The sequence below is a fragment of the Macaca nemestrina genome, chromosome 17 (assembly GCF_043159975.1).
Source record: "Macaca nemestrina isolate mMacNem1 chromosome 17, mMacNem.hap1, whole genome shotgun sequence".
NCBI classification, from domain to species: Eukaryota; Metazoa; Chordata; class Mammalia; order Primates; family Cercopithecidae; genus Macaca; species Macaca nemestrina.
In genome coordinates, this window is record NC_092141.1 from 41,660,878 (window position 1) to 41,686,437 (window position 25,560).

General features: G+C 47.3%; 1 protein-coding gene across 2 annotated transcripts in view; it reads right to left on the minus strand.

The window, feature by feature from the left end:
- Positions 1-25,560, minus strand: part of LOC105485175 (acid sensing ion channel subunit 2) — a 1,135,324-nt gene that overhangs the window by 67,669 nt on the left and 1,042,095 nt on the right. For both annotated transcript variants that reach the window (XM_071082718.1, XM_071082717.1), the window contains exons 2-3: positions 23,793-23,943; positions 2,339-2,466 (exon numbers count right to left, since the gene is read on the minus strand). In XM_071082718.1, coding sequence (XP_070938819.1) covers positions 2,339-2,466; positions 23,793-23,943 — 279 coding nt within the window. The remainder of the gene's footprint in view (positions 1-2,338; positions 2,467-23,792; positions 23,944-25,560) is intronic.

A 25,560-nucleotide genomic window follows, 5' to 3' on the forward strand; every position in this document is an offset into this window, starting at 1 on the left:
CTGTTCCCTCTACCCATTCCCTCATTCTCTCTTTAAAACACCCAAGGCCTCTCTATGAATTGGGGTTGAGTTCAGCTCATGCTGCACCCTCTTCCCTACTGCAAAAGTAAATAATTGATTAAAATCTGCCCTCGCCGTGTTAACCCATGTCCAGCTTTGTTTACTTTTGACAGTACTCAGGAGCTCACCTAGTCTAGTAGCTCAGGCTTTCAGCTCACCTAGGCTGCCTGTCCATCTGCATGCCTTTACTGGATAATCGTTGTTCTCTCTCTTCTTGACTCTCAAATCCTTAGCCTTGAACTTTGCCCCTGCCATCCTTATGCCCTCCTTTGTCCTCAAGGATACATTTTCCTGGTTGCACCATTTGGTTTCTACCTTGCATACCCTTGGAGATCCCCTTTTCTGCTTGCACCACTTGTCTCAGTCTCTGGGAGCCCATAGAGGCCAGACTAACCTTCCAGCACCTCTTGCCCCTGCATCAAAGCTGCAATCCCATTCCCTATGTGCTTCAGTGAAGGTTGACCTTGGCCTTTATTAACTGCCCAGGCATTGTGTACAGGGCACAGTTTGTGAGGCCTACGCCATCAACACTTTCCCAGAGAGTAAAAAATAATATCGCTTATGTATAGATTTATGACCAGTTTTTTATTTTATTTTATTTTTTTTAAGACAGGGTCTAGCTCTGTCTCCTAGGCTGGAGGGCAGTGGTGCAATCTCAGCTTACTGTAGCCTGTACCTCCCAGGCTCAAGTGATCCTTCCACCTCCACTGCCCAAGTAGCTGGGATCACAGGCATGCACCACCATGCCTAAGTAATTTTTTTTTTTTTTTAATAGAGATAAGGTCTCATGATGTTGCCTAGGCTGGTCTTGAACTTCTGGGCTCAAGCGATCCTCCTGCCTTGGCCTCCCAAAGTGCTGGGATTACAGGCATGAACCACCATGCCCAGCCCTACAACCAGTTTTTAATGCAGAATATCACTTTATAAAATGGCTAAACAGCTGTGATCAGTACCAGATGAAAGATGACATTTGAGCTAGTTAGGGTAGGAGCCTAACTAACTTCAATAAGCACCAGTTAGCAAATCCAGATGCTTTTCACAAGGACCAGCACCCAAGTCCCTTCCTGTTTTTTGTGATTTTTTACTTCTCTGACTCTGTTGCTCAAGCCCTTGCTGTTGCCTCTACCCACTCTCTCATTCTCTCTTTGAAACACCCGGGCCTTCTCTATGAATTGGGGTTGAGTTCAGCTCATGCTGCACCCTCTTCCTTATTGCAAAAGTATATAACTGATTAAAATCTGCCCTCACCATGTCATCCCATGTCCAGCTTTGTTTACTTTTGACAGTACTCAGGAGCTCACCTAGGCTAGTAGCTCAGGCTCTCAGCTCACCTAGGCTGCCTGTCCATCTGCATTTTAAAAGCAAGCTGAGCTCATCCATTATGTGTATGTATCTTTCCTTGCTCCTCCATCGTGGTTCTCCCTGAATCTCCCTTTCCCACACCCCAGAGCGGGTGCCTTCACTACTCACTGACTTAGCTCTGCCTAAGGTCTCCCTCAGAAACTTGTCTTAGATGATGCGTTTAGGATTCCCTCCCAGTTACAGTCTTTCCAGCTTTTATTCTAGGAAAACCAGGCAACAAGTATCCAGGAGATAAGAGAAAGAAACGGAGTCTGTGTCTCTCCGCAGTCCTGCTTTGAGACTGCCTCCCTACTGAGAGTTTGCGAAGGTCTCCCTTTTGAGATGTAAGACTCGCTTCAGACGTGAGGCTGTGCCCGTCCTCTCTCCACCCACAGACAGAATTGATGCAGCAGGCCCAGCTGGACGGGTGAGGTCCCCTCCCCAGCGCTATATCAAAGAGAGCAGGCAGGAGCCCACGTAACAAGGGTTTGCTCCACTTAAACTCTGTGATGGGAGAGGGACGCCTCTACCCCTTTTCTTTTTGTAGGCTGCTTTGAATTGTATTAACACAAGTGATGAAACATATCAAACCCTGGTTAGCAGTTTCCCTTAGCATCCCCTGGCCAAAAAAAAAAAAAAAAAATTTTTTTTTTTTTTAAATTAACTTGTGCAAAAAGTTAACTGTAACAGAATCGTCTGGAAAAGAAAAAACCCAACCAGCTTGGTGAAAAGAAAAATGAGCCGGGTTTCCTTCATGCCCAATTTTAGGAACCAACAGGTGGTACAGGAGAACTGGTGAAGAAGGTTAGTCAACACCTTTCTCCAGTTTCACAGTAAAGCCCTTGACCAAGTAGGAATTCCATTTCTCCTCCTTGTGCCTCTGCAGGGGGTCAGGGGAGGTTGAGGACCATCAATCCTGGGAGCCCAGGGAACTTACCCTCTGCTCCTGTGTGGCCACAAAGGTCTGGAACCCTGGAGCCACCCCAAAGCCCAGCTCTTGGATGAAAGGTGGCTCAGACTGACTGTGGATCTGAACTTTCACTCCTGCTTCAAATGTCGTTTCCTCTGAAAGAACAAAGACGGACAGAGCCATGGGTCAGTAACAACAGATGCTCATGGAGTCCTGGGATTGAAAAGCTCAAAGGGATGCTGAAAAGACCCTGTGATAAGCAGAATAATGGCCTCCAAAGGTGTCCACATCCTCACCTCCGGAAACTGACTAGGTTACCTTACGCGGCAAAAGGGACATTGCAGGTGTGATTAAGTTAAAGCTCTTGAGATGGAGAGACTATCCTAAATTATGGAAGTAGGACCCAATGTAATCACAGAGGTTCCTATGAAAGGGAGGCAGGAGGATCAAGGTCAGAGAGAGAATGGAAAAATGCTATGCTGCTGGCTTTGAAGACAGAGGAAGGAGCCATGAGCCCAGGGATGCAGGTAGCTTCTAGAAGCAGGAAAAGGCGGGGGAATGAATTTTCCCCTAGAGCTGCCAAAAGGAACACAGGCCTGCCAACAACCTTGATTTTATTGAGCCTAGGGAAATCCATTTTGGACTTCTGACCTCCAGAATTTTAAGATAATGAATTTGTGTTGTTTTCAGCCACTACATTTGTGGTAATCTGTTGCAGCAGCAATGGGAAACAAATTCAGGTCACTTCGCCAGGCCAACTCCTTGCCTCAGTTGCCAAATCTGTAGAATGGGATTATAAAATGAGTCAAACTCCTTTGTTTTATTGACTAACTTTTCTTCTGAGTCATGAGCTGAAGGTGAGGACATCAGGAGGAAGAAAACATGGTGACACAGCAGTGGAATAAAAATGCAAGGCCTTCTTGTATGCCAAGGTGTTTGCCCCTTGGGGCTGCAATGGCCAAGTAGAAGAGAAGCTTCCTTCTTTTTTTTCCATTGGCAGAAGAAATGGCCCTTGGCAGTGGGAGGTTGGGGGCGGTGCAGAGCCATCATCCTAAATGTTTAGTGCTCACAATAGGTGGAAAATGAACTTATGGGACTGTATAAGCCTTTACCAGATCCCTTTCTCTGTCTTACCTTCTCCAAATAGTCTGCAGAATGAGCTTTCCAAATGTAAATTGTGTAACTCCCTCCCATGTTTCCAAGGACCCCAGGCTCCTTACCCACCCCTTCCCTAGCCTTGTTCTGAGCAGCCTCTGTCTCGTGGCACCATGCGGGGCTGCCTGGATTGGGCATCACCGGTCCCCACTCTGCACAAATGCATCTCCTTCTGCCCAGAGTGTCTTTCTACCTTGTCCACCTGACCATCTTCCCACTTGTCACTGAAGATTCAGCTACCCAACCCCACCCAAAGCAACTCTTTCCCTTGCTCTGTTGTATCTTCCACATCTGCCCGCTGGAGCCCCTGCCACAGCATGTCATCATGAGCCTTTAACTGTTTCCGCCAGCAGGCTGGAGCATCCTGAGGCCAAGTTCTGGGCTGTCTCTCTGGACCTCAAAGTTCCTTTACAGGGCCAGGCATACACCAGGCACTCAGGAGATGCCTAATGAATGAATAAATGGGAGATTTATGGGTTAAACCTCAATCACTTAGGAATGGACAAGGCCAGCCTGGAGTCCAAATCAAGGAATGTTCTCAAACTAAAAAATGGGGAGAGAATGGATGAATGCAGGAATGAGAGAAGATGATGATGGGGTTGGGGGTCAGGGATGGAGAGGGGGAGGACATGTCAGCACTCAGGCTGTGTTGGGGAGGGGGTTTGGGGACACACTAAAGCTGGTACAGAAGAGAGTGGCTGGGAAGGAAGGGCTGGAGCCAGCCACGGGAAGGGCACGACCTAGGGAGAGGGTGGGGGCCATTGACTGAGGTAGGCGCAGGGGTCTGGAGCAGGGTGAGAATTCCAAGGCCAGGGGCTGTGTGGAAAGAAAGGCCTAGTAAGCAGACAGGGCCCCAGGGAAGGGTAGGCAGGGCTTTCATCATTTAGACGAGGAGACCCTCAGCCAGGAATCCTTTTGGATATGGTTCACGGAGTGGGAGAGAATCCAGACAATCTACAAACACATCCCACTTCCCTCCAGCACAGTCATTGTTCTGTGGTTTCTGTACAGCATCACCCTGTCCAAACTCCTGTCCTTATGCTCCTGGATGCCAGTGGCTTTGTGTCAATCTCTCCCATCGATGGTGAATTCCTCAAGAGAGGAGACCATATCTTATTCAGTCCAGGGTCCTGTCACCTAACACAGGGCCTGGCCCTCAGAAGGACCCTCAAGGAAGGTTTTTAGATATGGGAGGAGGACTTCAGGAGAGGGAGAACTGGATGGAATGAGGCGGTTGAATAGTCATCTTTCAGTGGCTGTGTTTTCAAAAGTCTGCCCAAGACGGGGGTTGAGGAGAGTGTGGAGCCTGAGAAACAGACTCAGATGGGGAAGAAGGGTGAGTGTGGAGGGCTGTTGGGATGACAGGGATGCCCCTGCTGGGAGGAACTGAAGGCTCCTTCAGTGAGCCGTGGGAGGGAACAGGAGAGATGCCAGAACTTGTTTTTGAGAGCTAGCTGAGGCCGTGTGTGCCTGCTATACAACTGAGCTTAAGAAATCTTATAGCCAGTAAGACAGGCTCAAAGGAGAGGACCTGTGGCTTACAGGTGAAATGAGAAATGAAGCCTTCCTGTCAGAAATGGCATGAGTAATGGGCAAAACAGACAGGCCTGGTGTGCCTCTCTTAGTGAGAACCGCCCAAGGCTAATCGAACTGGGTTCGGATTTGGAAGTGGTGCTAGCTTATTCTGAAAGCAGCAGTAGCTGTAGCCAAGAGTAAAATCCTAAAGTAGCCTCGTTTTTTACAAACACCCAGTGGCTGGATGAACATGCGTGGGAGCAGGTGATAGGTAAGGTTTCTTCTCTCTTTAGAACACTGCTGTCCACTGGAACTTTCTGCTAAGATGGGAATGTGATATTCCCTGTGCTGCCCAACATGGTAGGCGCCAGTTACAAAAGGTGGCTTGTGTGACTGAGGAACTGAATTTTTCATTTTATTTAATGTTAATTAATTAAAACTTAAGTTTAAATAGCCCCATGTGGCTACTGAAAACATTACTGGATAGCACAGTTCTAGAATATCCAGCTATGAGCAGAATACAGCCCACCCAGAGCTGAGGGGGTGACAAGGGCTCCGCCATATTGCCTTCCTAAGCAGGTGCTCTGGAGAGGCCCTTTTCTGGAGTCCTGGGTAGTTTGGGCAGGGTTCTGAGCAGCAGATCAGTGTGTCTTCGTGGTCAAACCACGACTTTAGTTCCAGATCCTCTACCCTGCTTTCCCCAAAGCCCTATTTGCACATCTCCAGATGCATTTCTTTCTATTTCTTACCAGAATTGCCCTTGGCGTCCCTCTGAAGATTGCTTTCCAGGTTGGTAGTGAAGAGCACCTCCCTGCCTCACTCTCTTCCCTTTCCTGGGCATGGCACAGTGTTGAGTTGAAGACCCAACTTGAGAGCTGAAGTTACCAAATGTGGACTGTTAGAGCCAAGGCAACCTCACACCATCCACTTTGGAGGTTCCCAAGCTAGAATGCAAGTTAAAATCTCCTAGACGGCTAGGGTGAGGCTTCCTGGGATCCACTCCCAGAAATTCTGATTCAGTTACTCTGGGGTGGAGACCAGGAATCTGCATTTCCAGAAATTCTGATAAAGGTCCGAGGTCATCTGCCTTTGGGCAGTGATCTAGTCCAGGAAGGGGAAGTGACTTGTCCAGTGTCACACAGCAAGTCAAGAGCAGAGCAGGGGCTAGAAGCCAGGTCTCCTGAGTTCTGATGTGGCACTCTTTCTACTCTACCAGGAGTGTGGTTTATTTAGTGTGAGCAGATGCCTTAATTCATAGCTCTGGAGTTCTGAATGGGGGCTGAGGGCATGGGATATCTTTTTCTTTGTCATCACCCCTAATGTCCCTAGCACAGTAGCTGGCACAGAGCAAGGCTCAATAAATGTTTGTTGAATGGAAGAAATGAGTGAGGAAGTATCCCTTGCTTGTGTCTGCTGTTCCCTGCTGTATCTGGGCAGCTGTGAGTCTGCCCAGGTTCTGGAGAACACTGGTAAATGCCAGCACCCCATAATTCAGGAATGCTCACCTGCTGGGATGCAGGTGGGGCTGCACACACAACAACAACACAGCAACAATAACAGTAACAATAACTGGGACTGCACTCATAGTCTGTGGGTCTCAGTGCCAAATGAAAATGCAGGACCCCCCTTGTTAAAATAAATGTTGTTAAAAATTTATAAAAGTAAGCATTGCTATTAAAAAATAAAAGAATTTCAAGACAGCAATCTCAAGAGCATTAAACTAAGTAAGTGGCCCTTCTGATTGTGGGCCCAGTGTGATCACCCTGATAGTAACAACTCAAATTGGTGCTGGACAGAATCATTCACATCCTCATATTTGTCTTATCGGCAACTGATTCAACGCTAAGCTCCTTCAAAGAGTGTAGGTCCCTGGGCAGTGAATGATTTGTTTACACATCATGAACACCAGGATTTAAGAACAGAAAGAGAGAGAGGGAGAGAGAGTGCGCAGACAGAAAGGGAAAGCTACTACATACATAGTATGTAGACAGTATGCACATGGGAGTTCTTGTTAATTGGCACCAAGTTGAAACCCAGACAACGTAACATGAAAGATAATGCTGAACCAAGAGGAGTGTGGTAAGATGGAGTTCAACCTGCAGAAGTCACAGTCTCCCAGTGTTTTCCAAGAGCTTGGCCATAGATGGTACAAGGTGAGATCTACCTGGCCAGGGGGGGAGGTGCATTTTCTGAATATGCAGAAAGGATATGGGAGCCCTGTAGGAAGAGGCAGGAGCAATGGGCAGAATGCATAACGGGGCAGGGAAAGTGCATCACGATAAAAGAAGCTAAAATCTTTCATGTTGGCAAGTTACAGAAAACATGCCAAGAAAATAAACACTGGAAAGAAGTAGGAAGAAAAGTTTATCTGAATAGCTAGGGGGAGTTTTCAGAGCTCAGAGAGTGAATGTGCTGATACAAAGCAATCTTGCTTTGGACAAAAATGACTTTATAACAGTGGCTGAGTGAGGGAACCCTAGCTCCCCAGACAGCTTCAGAGGAGTGGGTGGGACAATGGCCAGCCATATAAGGGGCATGTCACAGTGCAGCAAAGGCCTTGTGTGGGTGTGGGATAGCTTCTGTTTGCACCCTCTTCCCCAGTGCTTCTCCACCCTGCTCTCTGTGCTACGGGTTTGACTTGCAGAGACTGTCTTGATGGACTCCCTTGCCCTCTGGCTTGGGATCAGTCAATGGTGGGCCAGGTAGGAAAGTGGAGGGAGAGAGCAGAGTCAGGCCGGGGTGTCTAGTCTCTCAACTCCATTTGCTGGGTCACTGTGGGTTAGCTGCACGTCACTTTGGAAGGTCACAGCTCTGGGTTGCGGGCTGGAGGGAGAGCTCTTCACAGCGCCTCTCTCTGAGTTTTGACACCAGCTTCTTTTCTTCTTTCTGAGGGGTGGTAATGGCTCTCCCTGCTACCAGTCCCAGGATGCTGCACCCTCCTGTATTGCTTTCCCAAGCCTTGCCTATGCCTTTGTTAACAGTCCTTGATTAATTTTCCCTTTTAGTATTCAATTTGAGGGTGCTGTTGATTTCCCTGCTTGGGTCCTGATTGGTGGATCTCCCATGGGCTCTCACTTAACTCCTGATAGATAGCAGGAGTCCCCTCTGTGGTACCACACAGGGAAGGACGGCCATTGTGTTTGAGCAAGTGCATAGGGATAGAGACCTCCGTCCCTGAAGGGGCAGCTCATGGTTTTGAAAGTTCACTCTTATTTTGGTTGAAAACTGCCTGCCTATAGATTTTGTCCCCTAGTCCTAGCTCTGCCCCTTTTAGTCGACACCTCTTTAAGGATCTCCCCAGAGATAGTGTGCCTGTTTCCCAGACAAGTGAGTCAGACTTTCTGAGAGAGGCAGAAATGCAGACCTCTTGGACCTGGAGCGTCAGAACCAGAGAGAGCCTAGGAGAAATTGATTAAATGCTTGGGGCTGTGGGGTCAGGCAAGTTGAAGTCTAGTTCAGTTCTGTGAACTATAGCAAGTTATTTAATCTCTTGGAGCCTAATTTTTCTCTTTTTGAAAATGGGTATGAACATCAAAATGGATTGTTCTTCATAGAGCTGTTGCGAGGCTTAAATGAGCCATTGCATGGAAAGTTCTTAGCACAGAGTTTAGCTTAATAACTCAACAATTTGCAGTGTCATCATCACCATCATCATCATGAATTCAGTATTTCTGGCTTTTTACAAGATCCATGGGGATCAGTTGCTGTTTTATGTTCCTCTTTGCTCATGCTGGTCCCTCCATGTAGAGTGGCCCTTCCTCTCGTCTTCTATGTGGTTACCCTCTACCCACCTTTGCACTCACCACCTCCTCGACATTTTCCCTCCATTCCGTACCCCAATGTCTAGTACTTACCATGTTCATACTTGATCCCAACTCCCTCTCTATTAAGACTGAGAGACCTCTTGGGGACAGGGTCAATGTTTACTTATGTTTATAATCACAGTGCCTGGCATGGGGTGGAACTCAAAAATGCTTGGTGAAGTGAACAAATGTGCACAATTCACCTCTGAGACACAGGATTGCATAACTCACCTCTGAGACACAGGATCCCACCCTCCTTGTTTTACAGATGTGCCACCGAGATGCTGAAAGGCGGGTGGATCTGTGCGGATCTCACAGGGAGTTTGTGGCCAAGCTGGGTCCACATGAAACCTGCTGAGCCAGCTCAGAACCCCTGCTGCAGCCCAGTGAGTGGGCAGCTCTGTAGGGACTTCAGGCCAGAGGCTGACAAGTGCATGGGGGCTGGGCAGGGGCAGCAAAGCCTGCCTGGGCCATCCCCTGAAGGGCCGTGGTTGGCATTCCTGTCTTGGGTGGCTGATATCTTTCTGGTCTCTGCTGCTCATTTAATCATGTGGCTTAATCCCTGGGGACCTGTTTATTAAGGCCCATCCTTTGGACCTCACTGCTACCTATCATCAGACAAATGGGCCTGGAGTGTCCCTGTGTCACCCAGGCACGAGGAGGGGCTTGGCTCATCAGCAGCTGGGCCACTCACACCCGGCAGTGGCATCTCTGGCTGCCACTGTCAAGCAGCTGCTGTGGCACTGCTCTGCATTCCCTAGGGGACTGTAAAGTGTGTGTGTGCCTGTGTGTGTGTGTGCCTGTGTGTGTGTGCAGGCAGACGTGTATTAGTGTATGTGTGTGCGAGAGAGAGAAAGCAAGAAAGAGAGAAACTCTCTCTGAAATATAGGAACATTTTTCTTATTTATTCTTATTTCCCTAAAGCATTTCCTGAGATGCTGCTTTGGAGTTCGTAGAAACAGAAAGGAAGAACTGACCTTCTTAAGGACAAGACCCAGAGCTGGATGCTTCACAGCAGTCCACATTCGTTCCCTCACTCCCTGGACAGTTATGCATTGAATGTCTACCATGAGCACGTGCCACCGGCCTTGCACCCTTGCCTGGCTGGCTTGGAGTTTTAACTAAATCATGTATATTTTCTGCATCACACTTAGCGTGTGCATGAAGCACATCTTCCCAGAATGAAAAAAGTCAGGCTGCTTCTGGCTGCTAAATGGATACCTGCCTCCAAGCGTGTTTCTTATTTATGGCATCATTTCTCCAGAGTCCTCGGACACCTGTGGAGACCCCTATCCAGCACAGTGAAGCCAACAGCACGGTGAAGTCTCTGTCATCCTGGAGCTCATGTTCGGATGGGGGAGGCGGACGACAGTGGACAGGTACACTTGTAACATCAGGCTGGCAGAGAAAAGTGCCAGGAGAAGTGACGCAGAGGAAGGGCAGGACAGGTGTGGTTCTCTTCGCTGGGAGTCAGGAAAGGCCTGTTCAAGGTGATGGTGTTTGTGTAGTAACCAGAATGAAGTGAGCCAAGAGCCATGGGATGACCCAGGAGAAAGTGTTCCAGGCAGAGGGAACAGCAAGTGCCAAGGCTCTGGAACAGGTGTACAATGGGCCCACTTCGAGAACAGCAAGGAGGCCAGAGTGGCAGGGACATGGTCAGAGGCCAGCTGACCATTTCGTTAACACCTCACAGTTACCCTTAGAGGTAGGTGCCCCCATTTTGCAAACATGGAAACAGGCTCAGAGAGGTCAGCTGGCCCTAGCCACACAAAGCAGATCCAGAATGCAACCCTTGTCTGCTGGGCTCCAAGGCCTGTGCTTTTTGCCCCCTGCCATGTGGCCTTGCTCACATACTTTGTGACTTTCTAGCATCACTGACCACATTCTTCATTGGTTTGGGGCCTTTGGGACTTTGCAGGCTGGGACCCTGAGCTGCTGAGCTTTGCATCCCCTCTGGGCCATGGCGAAAGACAATCTTGGCACACATACGGTAAGCTTCGGGGTTTCACAGACTTGATCCTGCTGGCCCCTCCCAGCTGTCCTGAGGCAGGTGTCAATATCTCCATTTCATTACATTTTATTTTATATATATATATATATATATTTTTTTTTTTTTTTTTGAGATGGAGTCTCGCTGTGTCTCCCAGGCTGGAGTGCAGTGGTGTGATCTCGGCTCACTGCAAGCTCCGCCTCCCGGGTTCACGCCATTCTCCCGCCTCAGCCTCCCAAGTAGCTGGGACTACAGGCGCCCGCCACCACGCCCGGCTAGTTTTTTGTATTTTTAGTAGAGACGGGGTTTCACCATGTTAGCCAGGATAGTCTCGATCTCCTGACCTCGTGATCCACCCGCCTCGGCCTCCCAAAGTGCTGGGATTACAGGCTTGAGCCACCGCGCCCGGCCTTATTTTATATTTTTTACATCATGCTCATTTTTCAGATAAAGAAATCAAAGCTCATAGAAAGTAAAGGACATACTGGGGCCAATGACTCACGGCTGCATAGAATTTTGCAGCTCGGAGACCCCTTGACAATTTAACTAACTTTTCACCTTTCAGATGAGAAAATGGAAGCTCACAGAGAAGACAGGGGCCAAGGGCCACATGGCAAGTGGCAGGCGGGCAGTGGCTGGGATCCAGGTCTCTAGATTCCTCACCCTCCTCTGCCTTTTGTTAGTGGGCTAGAAGCCACATTGGTCTCAGATGACAAGCTGATAAAGTTCCAAGCTGGACAGGGAAGGATGGGGAAGAAGAGTTTAATTTGCAGTGGGCTCAGCAGCCTTTGTTCTTTCATCTTAGGAGTTCAGTGAGTGTGGGACAGAGATAGTAACAAGGACCAGAGTCCCAGCCCCAGCCTTGAGATCCTGGTGCAAAGGGCCTGCTGATGCTGTTTGAAGTCAACCAGAGGTGTCATTTTAGACCCTGCTCCCCTGCTCAGACCAGAGAAATCCAGGGAAAGCTCGAGGCCAGGGAAGAAAGGCAGAGAAGTGCATCAAGAAAAACATAGGCTCTGAAATCACAGAGACCTGGGTTTGACTCTTAGCCCCACCACTTAATTGCTGTGTGACCTCAGGCAAGTTATATTGCCTCTGAGCTTTAGTTTCCTTTTTGTTCAAATGAAGTAGGGGCTGATCTCTCAGGTTACTTTGGGCTGTAAAATTCTACGAGCTGGGGGCCATGTGCAAAGGTCTTCACTTCACTGCATCTCATTTTAATCTCCTGCAAAATAGATTTGAAAAAAATAGATGTGACTGTTCAGAGCTCACATCAAGTCAGAAGAGGCTGATTTTTCTAAAGATAGCACAAAGAATTCACAAATTGCTGCCTATATAAAATTGGGCAATGTGTATCTTGTCCTTCCTCTCCAACCCTTCCCTGGCAGATAGGCACGGTAAGGCAGCATCCCTAGCTAAGAAGATCCGAAATCAGCACAACGACGGGCAAGCTCACGCTTGATTGCTCACAGGTGATATTTGGAAGCTAGGCAAACTTCTGGAGGAAGAAAAACATCAACATTGTGTCCCCACACGAGATGGGATGCAATGATGTCTGTTCTGGGTGGCAGCGTGATGCAGCAGTGTTCTTACCAACGGCTGGTGATCCAGGAGATGTTATCAAGTGTCCACAAGAGTTTGGCGAAGGCTGCAAACTTCAGCCCCTCCTGCAGAGCCATGGAGCACACTAGTATTTTAAAGACCCTATGACATCCTGCAGCAAAAACATGTTATACTTTGTTGATCTGAATGTTACCCAAAGCAATCTTTTTTTTTTCTTTTTTCGTTTTTAAGGAACACTAGCTTTGTGTGGAAAAAACCAAGGAGGACCAAATCAGAAGATGTGGATTCAAATCCTATTCTAATACTTCTTAGCCATGAGGTTATGGGAAAGTCACTCAATGTCTCTGCTTACTGCATATATATATATATTTATTTTTAGATGCAGTCTCACTGTGTCGCCCAGGCTGGAGTGCAACGGCGTGATCTTGGCTCACTGCAACCTCTGCCTCTCGGGTTCAAGCGACTGTCCTGCATCAACCGCCTGAGTAGCTGGGATTACAGGCATGCACCACCGTGCCTGGCTAGTTTCTTATTTTATTTTATTTTTTTATTTTTTATTTTTAGTGGAGATGGGGTTTCTCTATGTTGGCCAGGCTGGTCTCAAACTCCTGACCTCAGGCGATCCACCTGCCTCAGCCTCCCAAAGTGCTGGGATTACAGGCATGAGCCACCGTGCCCAGCTGCTTACTGCATTTTAAAATGAGTTAATCTGTTAGATGACTAGAACTGCCCTGTCTACATCATAGAAGTGTATGAGCATCAGTGGATGGAATGTGGGAAAGCACCTTATACACTGTGGGGTGATGTACCTATGTTGGGGAAGGAGATAGTTAATGTTAGGTCTTGGTTATGCAACTGAGAAACGTTGCATATTCCTGCTAAACAGAATATTTGCAAAACATACATTTGTGAAAGTACCGGGTGTGGAGTTGGGGCTAGTCTTATTACCAAAATATTTATCTGAAGGATTCTTTAAATAATGAGTTTTCCTAGTGCATTCAGTCTCAGAGATTATAAATTACTTGATAAGAAGGCTCATGACTCTGGGTGGGTAACTGGTGTTCAGGAGATTATCACCCTTGAAATGCCATCAGAAAATGTCTAAAATTGTAGGGAAAGTTGGTGGATGATTAAGATTCTATTCGTAAAAATTCTGTTTACACACACCGATGGTGGAAGTTAGGTACAACCAGATTGCTAAGTGGCTCATGTATATAGATTGTGATGTGATTGTAGAATTCAAAATCATCCAGAGCATTACTGGATTCATAGCAACTTTTCGTTATACAATATTCTCTCAATGAATTAAAAAAGCACCAGAGTTTTCATGTGGGGTAATGCCTGAGAAATATTTTGATGTTAAGAAGACATCCTCATTCTTCCAAATGGTGGGAAGCAGTGGTCTGGATCAGAGCTTCTTACATTTGGATGTGCACACAAATCTCCTGGAGGATCCTGTTGCAACACAGACTTTGGGGTTGCAGGGGGCAGGGATTCTATGCATCTAACAAGCTCCCAGGTGATGCTGATGCTGCTGGTCAGAGCATTACACTTTAGCAGGACTCCCAAGAGAACATCTACGCTTTTGCAGAACACACAGGCCCCTGGTGATCTGGCCTCTACCTATCTCTTCAACCCCAGGTCTCTTCCGTAGATGCAGATGCCCTTGCACGCTCTAGGCTGTTCTTGGCCTCTGCTCCTCATTCCCCTCCCTCTGCTCAGGACTTCAGCTCTCCAGGTCCTCAGATTTTCCTCTAACTCCCACATGCTGCCCAGCAACCTGGCAAACAGGCCTGAGACTAAAACCAAAGGTCAACTTCTCTCTAAAGCCTCCCTTTAGATATCCTTGTCCCCTCCTTTCTGGAACCGACTATCCCCTCCTAGGTTCTCAATCTATCTTCTATCTATCACAGCGCTTGGTGACACTTAATTGCTGACATGTTCCCCAAAAAGACTGCAAATGCCTGGTACTCCTTAGACACTTTATATGAAAGCTGTTGGATGAATAAATTTCCATCTGCCATCTAAAAAGAGCCCTTCAGATATTCCCTAGATTATAAACTTTGAAAACCTGGACTGGGCCCTTCATCTGTATCACTGAGGTGCCTGGCACACAGTAGGTGTGCAGTTGAGATTTACTAAATTGGGGACATGAGGTCTGAGGTTGGAGCTGTCTCATCTGCTTCCTAGCTGTTCTCCTCAGACCCTTGCACCGGCTGGGAGTTTTAACTAGAACACACGTATTTTCTGCATCATGCTTAGCATGTGCATTACGCACATCTTTCCAGAATGAAAAAAGGTCAGGCTGCTTCTCATGCTAATGGATACCTGCCTCCAATGGTGTTTCTGATTTATGGCCTCATTTCTTCAAAGTCCTCAGATATCTGTTGAGACCCTGTATCCAGCACAGAGGCCCACTCTGAGAGGGAGCCTAGCATCTCAGCTGGCTGCTGTAGGTTCCTGTGCCCTGGACACTCAGAATTCAGGCCGGAGCCTGCTCCTGTCATTCTGGGAAGCTCCTTAGGACCTGGCACCATGACAAGGGGTTTTCCTGGGAGCAGAGATGTCGGAGAAACCATAGCAACCATCACCACCCACGCTTGTTCTGCCCCATTTGTAAAGGGGGATAAGAAACGTGCTACCCGTGATAGCTGCCCAGGCCTTCCAGCTATGCTAAAAATTCATGATGATTTTAAATTTAATTATTATTTTTATCAAAGCAATATATGTACATAATTTAAAAATCAAGTGGTATTGCAAGGCTTTTAATGAAAAGCAGCAGTTTCCTGCTCCGCCTCTTCCTACTCCCGAGTCCTACTTCTCAGAAGCAACAACTTTCAACTGTTTTAGCTGTTTCTTCTGGTATTTACTTTCATATTTCCATGAATGTCAACTGCTTGAGAGTTATTTCTTGGTTTTAAAATATTTTAGATCCTGTCTACTGAATTCCTACCACGTAGGAATCATCTACAATCATATTATATTATCTGCACGATTCCTACCTAATCACAGAAGATGAGGATGTAGGCTTCTTAGATGATGTGTTCCACGATGCTGCCTTTCCTTTCACCCTCCAAATATAGTGATATGATATTTTGGTTAAATCAGTATCCAGCTTTTACATAACCATGACTCTGTAAATATTGTGCACAGCCCAGCCTTGCAGTATATAATGTTTTTGATCTCTTTCTTGTGAAATAAATATTTTGTTTTTCCTGGTTTTTTTTTTTTCATTTTGTTTTGTTTTACCTTGCTTTTTCTTTGTTGGTTTGTATGGCTTGCTAGTACCCATCACTAGAAATCCCAGACTCTATGGCAGAGCTGTAAAATGCCTCTCAGGACAGCCAGGCAGACCCACAAGGGCCATCCCTTGTGGAGCCAACATCTTCCTGCTCCAGTTTGGATGGAATGCTCTCCAGGCCTCCTGTGCAAATATTGTCCTGGTTCTTCTCTTCATCCTCATCAGGAAATTCTCTTAGGCCAGATCCTTGTCTCTGGAATCTTATTCAATCCTTGATTTACCTTCTCATTCTCCAATAACTTCCTGAAAAATTCCACATTTTTTGGGAAACCAAATTCTACTGTCACACTTCATTTGTAGTTTGCTGGGTATAGAATTCTATTTAGAAAAGAAAGTGTCCCCCTCCAGAAACTGGAAAATATTTTGTCGTTGCCACTTGGCTTTGGCTACTTCTGTTGAGAAATCCTAGGCCATTCTCATTCTGGATCCCAGGTATGTGACTATTTTTCTCTCCAGAAACTTTAAAGATTTTTTTCTTTATTTCTGTTAGCCTGAATTTCACCAGGATGTGTCTTGGACTGCGTTTTTGTTTTTGCTACTATTGCAGATGAGACACTGTGAGCTTTTTCCATCTGGACAATCATGTAGTTCAGTTGAGCATTTTTGTTATATTAGTCCTTTGACAATGTCCTCTTCTCCATTCTCTTGGTTTTATTACTCTAGAACTCCTAGTAATAGGATGTTCTAGAATCGCTTCCTGGAAGGACCCTCTGATTTTCATATTTTTCTCTCACTTTCTACCTATTTGTCTTTTTGTTTTACCTTTTTGGGAGATGTCCTCTGTTCCAATCCTTCTATGGATTAAAAATGTTTGCAATCATATTTTAAATTTATTTATTTGAGACGGGTCTCGCTCTGTCACCTAGGCTGGAGTGCAGTGGCACAATCTCGGCTCACTGCAAGCTCCGCCTCCCGGGTTCACGCCATTCTCCTGCCTCAGCCTCCCGAGTAGCTGGGACTACAGGCGCCCGCCACCATGCCCGGCTAATTCTTTGTATTTTTAGTAGAGATGGGGTTTCACCGTGTTAGCCAGGATGGTCTCTATCTCCTGACTTCGTGATCCGCCCGCCTCAGTCTCCCAATGTGTTGGGATTACAGGCCTGAGCCACAGTGCCTGGCCTAAACATATTTTACATTTAATTTATTCTTCTCTGAAAGTTGCTTTTTAATAGCATCCTATGCTTGTGGTTATGGATGCAGTATCATCCCTTATCTCTCTTGAGAATTTTAATTAACGTGTTTTGATGTTTTCTCCTGCTTCCTTCATTTATTTTTTATTTATCAAAAGGCTTATGTGGTGTCTAATATTATCCAGGCACTTTTCTAAGCACTTCATTAATATTAACACACTTCAATCCTCCCAACAACCCTATAAATGTAGATAATATTATTATTTTCATTTTAGAGGTAACACAGGTCACACAGCTGGTGTTACAGCTGGGATTTGAACCCAAGCAGCCTGGCTCTATATCTTGTGCTGTTAGCCATTGTGTCTGTTTCCTCAATGTTTCTTCTTGGTTTGATTTGGGTTCCTTGCCTGTTAGTGGTTCCCCTTAAATGCTTGGCTCTTTGGTGGCTCATTCAGGGGTAAAAGGTCCTTAAAGCCTTTCCTTGTGTTGAGGGGGCACTCCTCAAGGGACTTCATTCTAGGGTGACCTAACTAGGCCTCTTAAGGATTCCTGACTGTCATTGTCTGTGAATCTTTTCTTTTGAGCTTGTCAATTTCTCCAGGAAGGGATCCCCTCAAACTTCTGCTCAGGTGTGAGTGGGATAAATTAGTCTGGCTGAGGGTCTCACTACTCAGTAAGTAGAATTTCCCTCACCTCCCTGTTTTTCTGCATAGCAGCACCTCACCCGTGCCCGATCTCCCCAAGTCCAGAGTCTGTAAGAGGGATATTTGTATGGCTGCTTCTGGCCATGGGAGGATGTCTAGGGGCCTGAAAGTTCCTTTTATAGACTTTTAACTCTTCCTCCTAGTTTTACCTCCACCTCTCAAACCTGTCTTCAGCAGTATCTTATGCCTCTAATTCCTGGTCCTGTATAGGAGTTCTCAGATGATGTCTATTGGCTTTTGGTGGCTTCCTCAGTGCAGACCCTCAGTTCTCAGCCTCGTGTAATCTGCCAAGTTGATTGACACTCATCCATCTACTTTACATCTTCCAAAAATTGGCTGGCAACTATTTACGGTTGTCTTTTCTCCCATCCTCTTTGTCCTATGGGTTTATATTTACATATGTAAAAAAACCCTTTTGATTGCCATTTAGGTGGGGTCTAGGAAGGGGACCTCCCATAAACACATGTGTTCAGCCTACCATGTTTAATCAGAAGTCTAGAATGGCAGCTTCCCTGCAGCTCTAGTGTGTTGCAGAAAGGTCATGAGCTTCTTTCACCACCCAGGAAAAGGGAGAGGGATGCTTACAGTTGGTCTCTGGGATGGACACAGTCATGGAACCAACCAGCACTTTTAATCCCAATGACATCTGCCCCCCATCCAGTGGTTTTCAAACGGGGCATCCTCAGTGGTGCCTTGGGGTTGGTCACAGGGAGCAAGGGAGAAAGCAAACGGGGGTTTCCATCTCCAGTGGGACCACAGCCATGCGCTTTTGTCTGTTTTCTACGTGGGACTGTGCTAAAGCTTTCATTCAGTATAATGACTCTGCTCCTGAAGATGAAAGAGGAAAAAATAGACAAGGAGGATGGCAGCAGACCTATCATTATATGGCATTCTCTCTTCAGAGATGCTGCCTAAACCTCTTTCCCTGTGCTATTTTCATGGCAGTGCTTTTATGACCACATTGTGAACATTAAAAGAATTTAGTGGAGGAAGCACCCCTTTTGGGTGTGGATGTGAATTTTAAGCTTGGTTCAACTGCTTAACTGGGTATGTGCCCTTGGGAAGCTTACAACCTCTCTGGGCTCTGTGTCCTCATCCTGCAATGAGGATTATAATACCTTGTTAGCAAGTGATTGGGAAGGTTCATGGCACAGAGTAGCTATTCACTAATGTGGGCTTCTCCTTCGCCCTGGCCCTGGCAGTATACACAATTTCAGCATTGTTTTTCCTCTCAACAAATGTGTAGTGCCCTGATATACATCTGCGAGCCAGACAGTCCAAGGTCTCTGACTTCTTGGGACTTGTGTTTAGTGAAAGGGCCAGACAATAAAAACAAATAAGGAAATGAAGGTGATATGGTTTGGCTTTCTCCCCACCCAAATCTCATATTGAACTGTAGCTCCCATAATCCCCATGTGTCAAGGAAGGGACCCAGTGGGAGGTAACTGAATCATGGGGGCAGGTTTTCCTGTGCTGTTCTCGTGACAGTGAATAAGTCTCATGAGATCTGATGGTTTCATGAATGGGAGTTCCCCTGCACACGCTCTCTTGCCTGCTGCCATGTAAGATGTGCCTTTGCTCCTCCTTTACCTTCTGCCATGATTGTGAGGCCTCTCCAGCCACGTGGAACTGTAAGTCCATTAACCTTCTTTTTATTTAGAAATTTCCCAGTCTTGGTTATTTCTTCATGGCAGTATGAAAATGGACTAATATAGTAAATTGGTACAAGTAAAGTGGGGTATTGCTATAAAGATACTTGAAAATGTGGAAACCACTTTGGAACTGGGTAACACACAGCAGCTGGACAAGTTTGGAGGGCTCAGAAGAAGACACGAAAATGTGGGAAAGTTAGGAACTTTCTAGAGATTTGAAGGGCTCAGAAGACAGGAAGATGTGAGAAAGTCTGGAAATTCCTAGAGACTTGTCGAATGGCTTTGACCAAAATGCTGACAGTGATATGGACAATGAAGTCCAGGCTGAAGTGGTCTCAGATGGAGATGAGGAACATGTTGAAAGCTGGAGCAAAGGTCACTCTTGCTATGCTTTAGCAAAGAGACCGGTGGCATTTCGTCCCCACCCTAGAGATCTGTGGAACTCTTGAGGGAGATGATTTAGGGTATCTGGTGGAAGACATTTCTAAGTAGCAAAGCATTCAAGGATGAGGGATGAAGAGTAGGGGTGAGGGTGGCAATTTTAAACAGGGTAGTCAGGGGAGACCTCATTGAGAAGGTAATATCTGAGAGAAGAGTTGATGCAGGGAGGCAGCGAGTCATGTGGATATGTGAGCAAGGAGAACTCTTATAGACGTTAGTAGCAAATGCAGATGCCCCAAAGTAGGGGTGTTCCTGGAATATTCAAGAAGCCGTAGGGAAGCCTGTGTGACTGCAGCCAGGTTAATAAGGCGAGGAGAGGGCAGTAGGAGCTGAGGAAGCTGGAGGGATAATGGGGTCCAAATCTTTACCCCTAGAATGGCACAGCTTTAAAAAAATTATTCCTTTGCTCAAAAGCATACTTGACATATTATCGTGTTAACACTAATTAACACTAGGATTTGGGGAAATCAGGGCAGATTATATTTGATAAAAAAGTGTATTTCATTGGAGTGCATGAAGGATAGAAGGAGATGAGAAATGGAGGGGCCTATTTGTGGTCTTTCTGACACTCGAATCCTTTTAGAACTTGTTAGAAAACTCCCTGCACACGGATTCTGGTTTCCTCAGAAACCACCCGAATATCTCCTGGACTCCTGGGCCTGGCCTCCTTCCTCTGGGGATTGAGAGGTGGGAATGTTAAGGAAGGGAGATGGCATCTGTGGGGCCGCACGGTTCGGCAGGTCGGGAAGGCTGCCTCCTGATGGCTGTGGCAGGGATAGGCCTGGCTGTGTTCATTGTCCTCGGGATCAATGACCAAGCAGCCATGTGTATCTGCACCTTCTCAAGTGGTTTTACAGACAAGCATCTCTCACCTGCCAGAGCCCACCTCCCATCCTTCAACAGATGTGCTGGCTTCTCTCTCACCCACATGGGACTCACCTCCCACTGGCCCAGGAAATAAGCAGCTTTGAGGTGACCAGCATCTGCAAGAGGCAGCACATTGCTCAGGGCCTTCTCAGCCTGAAGAAAGGTACGATGGAGGGAACCCTAATGCAAGAGTTCAAGGGTCTAGCTGTGGAGTCAGGGGGAAGTGACCAAACCTCAGCCTCCTTTTCTGGAAAATGGGGACAAGGAGTTCTACCTGACACTCAAGGTCATGGTGAGGGGATAGCCAGGAATATGGAATATTATGACGCCAGGAATATGGGAGGTGGCTGCAAAAGCCAAAATCCATGAAGTCAACTAGAGTTGTCAGAAGCCGTTTTCCAATATACTATCTGCTCTCTAATATGGTAGCCACCAGCCTCCTGCAGCTAGCTAACTTAAATGAATGAAAATGAAATTTTATTAAATATTTAATTCCTCTGCAAAGGCATAAGAATGATACAGTGGACTTTGGGGATTTGGGGAAAAGTGTGGGTGTGTGGTGAGGGATAAAAGACTACACATTGGGTACAGTGTACACTGCTTGGGTGATGGGTGCAACAAAATCTCAGAAATCACCACCAAAGAACTTATTCATGTAAGCAAACACCACCTGTTCCCCAAAAATCTATTGAAATTATAAAAAAGTTCAATTCCTCATTCTCCTAGCCACTTTGCAAATACTCGATTGCCACAGGGTTTAGTGGCTAATGTACTGGACAGAGCAGACAGACAACATCTTCATCAGCCCAGAAGGGTCTATAGGACAGCACTGATCAGATTTTTCTTTAACCTGTTTCTTCTGCCCCTCTATCCCCTGCCCCTGCTTTAAACCCGTTCTTCATACAGCCTGCTTCCCCAGCTCCCCAGTCTCAAAGGATACTGTCTAAGTGACTGTACTGGTCCATCTCGCAGGGATGACTCAAACTCTCGCCAGGAACGAGACTGGCGTTCTCTTGCAGAAACTGTGTGCACATCTGGTGCCCCCAGTGAGATAATAAGATCCTGAAAGGTGGGGTCTTTTCTCATGCCTCCTACACCCCGATGATGACCTGCACAGTGTTAGCATGTGACAAGTCCTTAATCAAGATTATGAATTTTCCCTGAATTGGTGTAGCTCATGGTCCAGTCAGGTTGACTGAGGGTCCAAAAGCTTGGGTCAGAACAGTCTTGGTTCAGCTATGAACTCACTGCATGACTTCAAAGACATCATTACTTCAATCCAGCCCTCAGGGGAAAGACAAGGTTGGCCTGGAAGAGATGATCTCAGAGGTTCTTTCCTGCTCTGACCATCTGTGGCTTTGGGAGGCAGAACCTAGACTTTTTGGGTAGCCTTGTAGCCTGCAGTCAGTGCTCAGACCAAGGCCATATCCCACAGGGAACTGTGCTGTGTGAGGATGTCTGTGATGGGGGCCTGGCACTGAGAGTGCACGTGTGTGTGTGTGTGTGTGTGTGTGTGTGTGTGTGTACATGTGCTTTTCTCCTGAATCAAGATAACAGGCTAGGAAACCTACCATTATCATGGAAGGACATAACTAACTTCTATTTAGGCTTTGAGTGTGGGGTCTCCATGACCCATTTTATTTCCTTATTTCTCTCTTCTTCCACAGACTATTAGATAATCATATGTGTTCTGGTGTCTGCAAGAAGGGCCTCTCTTTGGGTTACCAAGACTCCATTCCCTGGACCCTGGGTTGTCTACAGGCCCCCACAGTCCCAGGGCCCGGTTGGCCTCAGGATGCCCTGTCCACCAGCCCTCAGGGATGCCAGATATCAGAACGGATACAAACCTTCATCCGTCTGCACCTGGAGGGGCACTGAGTTGAGAAAAGTACACAGGATCAACAAAGCGTCTCCTCAGCGAGTGGCTGATGGGGCTTGGGCTGCCCTGGCTCCTGAGGTGAGCTTCCAGATGGCACTGGCGCAGTAACACGTGTGTGGCCATTTTATCTTTCAGTTGGAGGAGCAGAGGACTGGCTGTGATGGGAGGTAAATGGTCACACTCCCCTCCCCGCATCAGGGTGTTCCTGAGAGAGGGGTGGTGGGAGATAGCCTGGAGTTTGCAGTCAATTCTCCCGGGGTGGAAGCACTCGCTGTCTCAGCAGCCTGATAAGCCTGGGTATGGTGAGTGCCAGACTCTAGAGTCCAAAGTCGATGAACTCAAGGCACAGGGGTGGCAAGAGGTGGGGGCTGGGCTGCTTGGGCTCCACCCCTTCCTCGGCCCCAACCTGAGGGCCCAGGACCTCCCTCCTGCTGGAATCTTCCTTCCCCTCCCAATCCCCTTCAGGCTGCTCCCCACGCTCCTCTCTTGACCCACCTCTGCAGTCCTTCCCATTATGCCTTGAACACAGCATTAATCCGACTTTGGGTCCCCCTTAAATCCATGTTTCCCACTCTTGGGAACCTCTTTACCTTCTTTTCCTGGTGAAATTCTAGAGGCTGCCATCACTCCTTGGCTTGTGGCTGCATCACTCCAGTCTTTGCCTCCGTCATCACACTGCCTTCTCTGTCTGACCTTCCTAAGCCCCTCTTATAAAGACTTCTGTGATTACATCAGGCCCATCTGGATGATCCAAGACCATCTCAAGACTCTGCTCAAATACCCTTGGTGTTTTTCCTGACCCTGTCCCCTGTGATTGTGTCTCTTCCTCTGGGCCATGATCAAGGACTTGGTCTTTGTCATCATAATGTCCTTACTTGGGTGCAAAGCCTGAGATAGTGTACATGGTTAAGGAATGGTTTGCTGAGGAAATAAATTAATAAATGAATGCATGAAATAAGCTTTAGGGTCTATACACATGGGTCCCCCAGTGGCTCACATAGGCACGATGCCAGGTCCCTGAGCCCATGTCCTTTGGTATTCCAACACTTCCCAGCACCTCCAGCTTCCCCCAGTGGGCAGCAGCCTGCTTTCCTTTCAGTTCTTCTAACTGGGTCGGGATATTCAGGATGACTGAGAGAGAAAGAGGCTGATGCATCCTTTCCTCCTCTCCTGAAATCAAGCCACTCACCTGACCAACCACACCTGCTACTTCAAACCTTCCCGCATGTCTTCCCTCCCCCTACCTACCTTACCTCTCCAGTATTCCCATCATCTGTCCCTCTCCCACATAGTAAAATGTGAGGAAACCCGGGGCATCCCAGCTCAAGCCAGGGACATCTTTATGATTTAGCAGCATGTCACCAACCTCTTGTTGGAGAGTAATCCCTCACAGGGTGGGCCAAGACAGCTCACCAATCTTTCAGAGGCAGGCCTGCAGCCCTCCACCATCACCCTATGCCCGGTCCCTGTGCCCAGCTCACCTGTCTCTCCCCAGATGGGCAGGTACTCATCCTGCTGAATGTCCAGCATGATCTCCAGCCCGTTGCCTGTCCCCCCCTTGACCGTGGTGAGCAGAGGTTTGCCATCCTCGCCTGAGTTAAACATGTAACACTTCCCATATTTTGTAAACACCTGAAGGAGAGAAGAGAGAGAGAGAGAAGCACATGGATAACTTCAGACGAGGGTCCAGAGATTGGCGAGACCCCAGAAATCTGACAGCAGGTCAGAGTCCCCACAGCCCGTCACCATCACCCCTCTCAGGAACCAGCGGCTTTTCATCTTGGCTGTGGGCCTGAATTTTACCAAGTGAAATTCTGGCATCAAAGAGCAAATCTGGATGCCCTTTGGGGTTTCTTGCAGTAGCATCTGGTCTCTTCTTCCTCTGAGCACTACCTTGGGAGGTCCTGTTCACTTCCAGGCATTAAGTATCATCTGTAAACTCCTGACCCTTCAATCTACACCTCCAGCCCTGGGCTCTCTTCTGGCCTCCAGACACACTGGGTTCACCTTTGCGGTATGCTTCCAGCAGACCCTGGGCACTCAGTTTGTCCACAGGGAACTGATCTTCTTCCTTAGCTTCCCCACCCCATTGGCAATTCTCTTGCACGTCTGTCCCAGGGAACAGCATTACCATCTGCCAAGGGGCTCAAGTCAGACCCTCAGAGTTGCTGTCCACTCTTCTTATTCCTTACGCCGATGACCAATCGGGCAGCAGAACCTATCAATAACCTTTCTACATCTGTCCTGAATGTAGTCTTTTGTCTTCCTTACTGATGAAATTTAGGACCCAAGCGTTTTTTTTTGCCTGCATCACTCTGGTTTCCTGGCTGGACTTCAGGATTCCAGATGACCTTCTCCAGCCCATCCTCTAAGGTAACTGTGAGTTACTCTGGAATGCAAACCCTATCACATTAATCCTGTGCTGAAAACCCATCAGGGCTCCCTATGCTCTTTAGGCTAGAATTCAGACCTGCCAGGCCCAGTCTTTTGCAATGCCCTGTCTTTTGCAATGCCCTCCACCTATTCCTTCTGCCGTTCACTCTGCTGCTTTCCGCCCGAGTCCAGCAGCATCCACTGGAAGGTAGACTCCAGGGGCTCAGGGACTATGTCTGCTTGCTCATGATGTATCTATCCCTAGCTGCTAGTATAGTGACTGGCACATGGGGTGCTCCGGAAATACATGTTGAATGAGTGAATGAATGAGTGGGTGGGTGGATGGAGCCAGACCAAACAACTTGTAACAGCCCCAGGTCATATGCTGCTGCTTCACACACTTGTGGTTCTCCACTTGCTGCTTCTGGCACCAGTAACTCCTTTTACTTCTCTCTCTGCCTGGACAACCTCTAGCTGGACTCCAAGACCAGATCAATGCATTTCCTTCTCCAGTAAGCCTTCCTGAAACCCTGGACCAAGTTGGGTTACTCGCTCCCCTTGATCCTTCACCACAGCACCCCTTGCTTGGCACTCACTGAATAGCTGGTTTTGCATCTCTCCTGAATTTGACTCTGCCTCTCATTTCTGAATCCTGGCACTTAGTACATTGCTGGCACACAGTAGGGGCTCTGTCAACTTTTGCTTGATGAAAGTATGATTACAAAGAGGCAGAGTGATGGTGTAGAAAAAGCCCAGGGAAAGGAATGCAGAGATCTTTGTCCAAGTTTTGATATTGCCACTTCTTAGCAGTGTGACTTTAAGTGAACCAAATAAACCCCCCCAGCCTCAATGTCTCCATCTATAAAATGGGGGTTC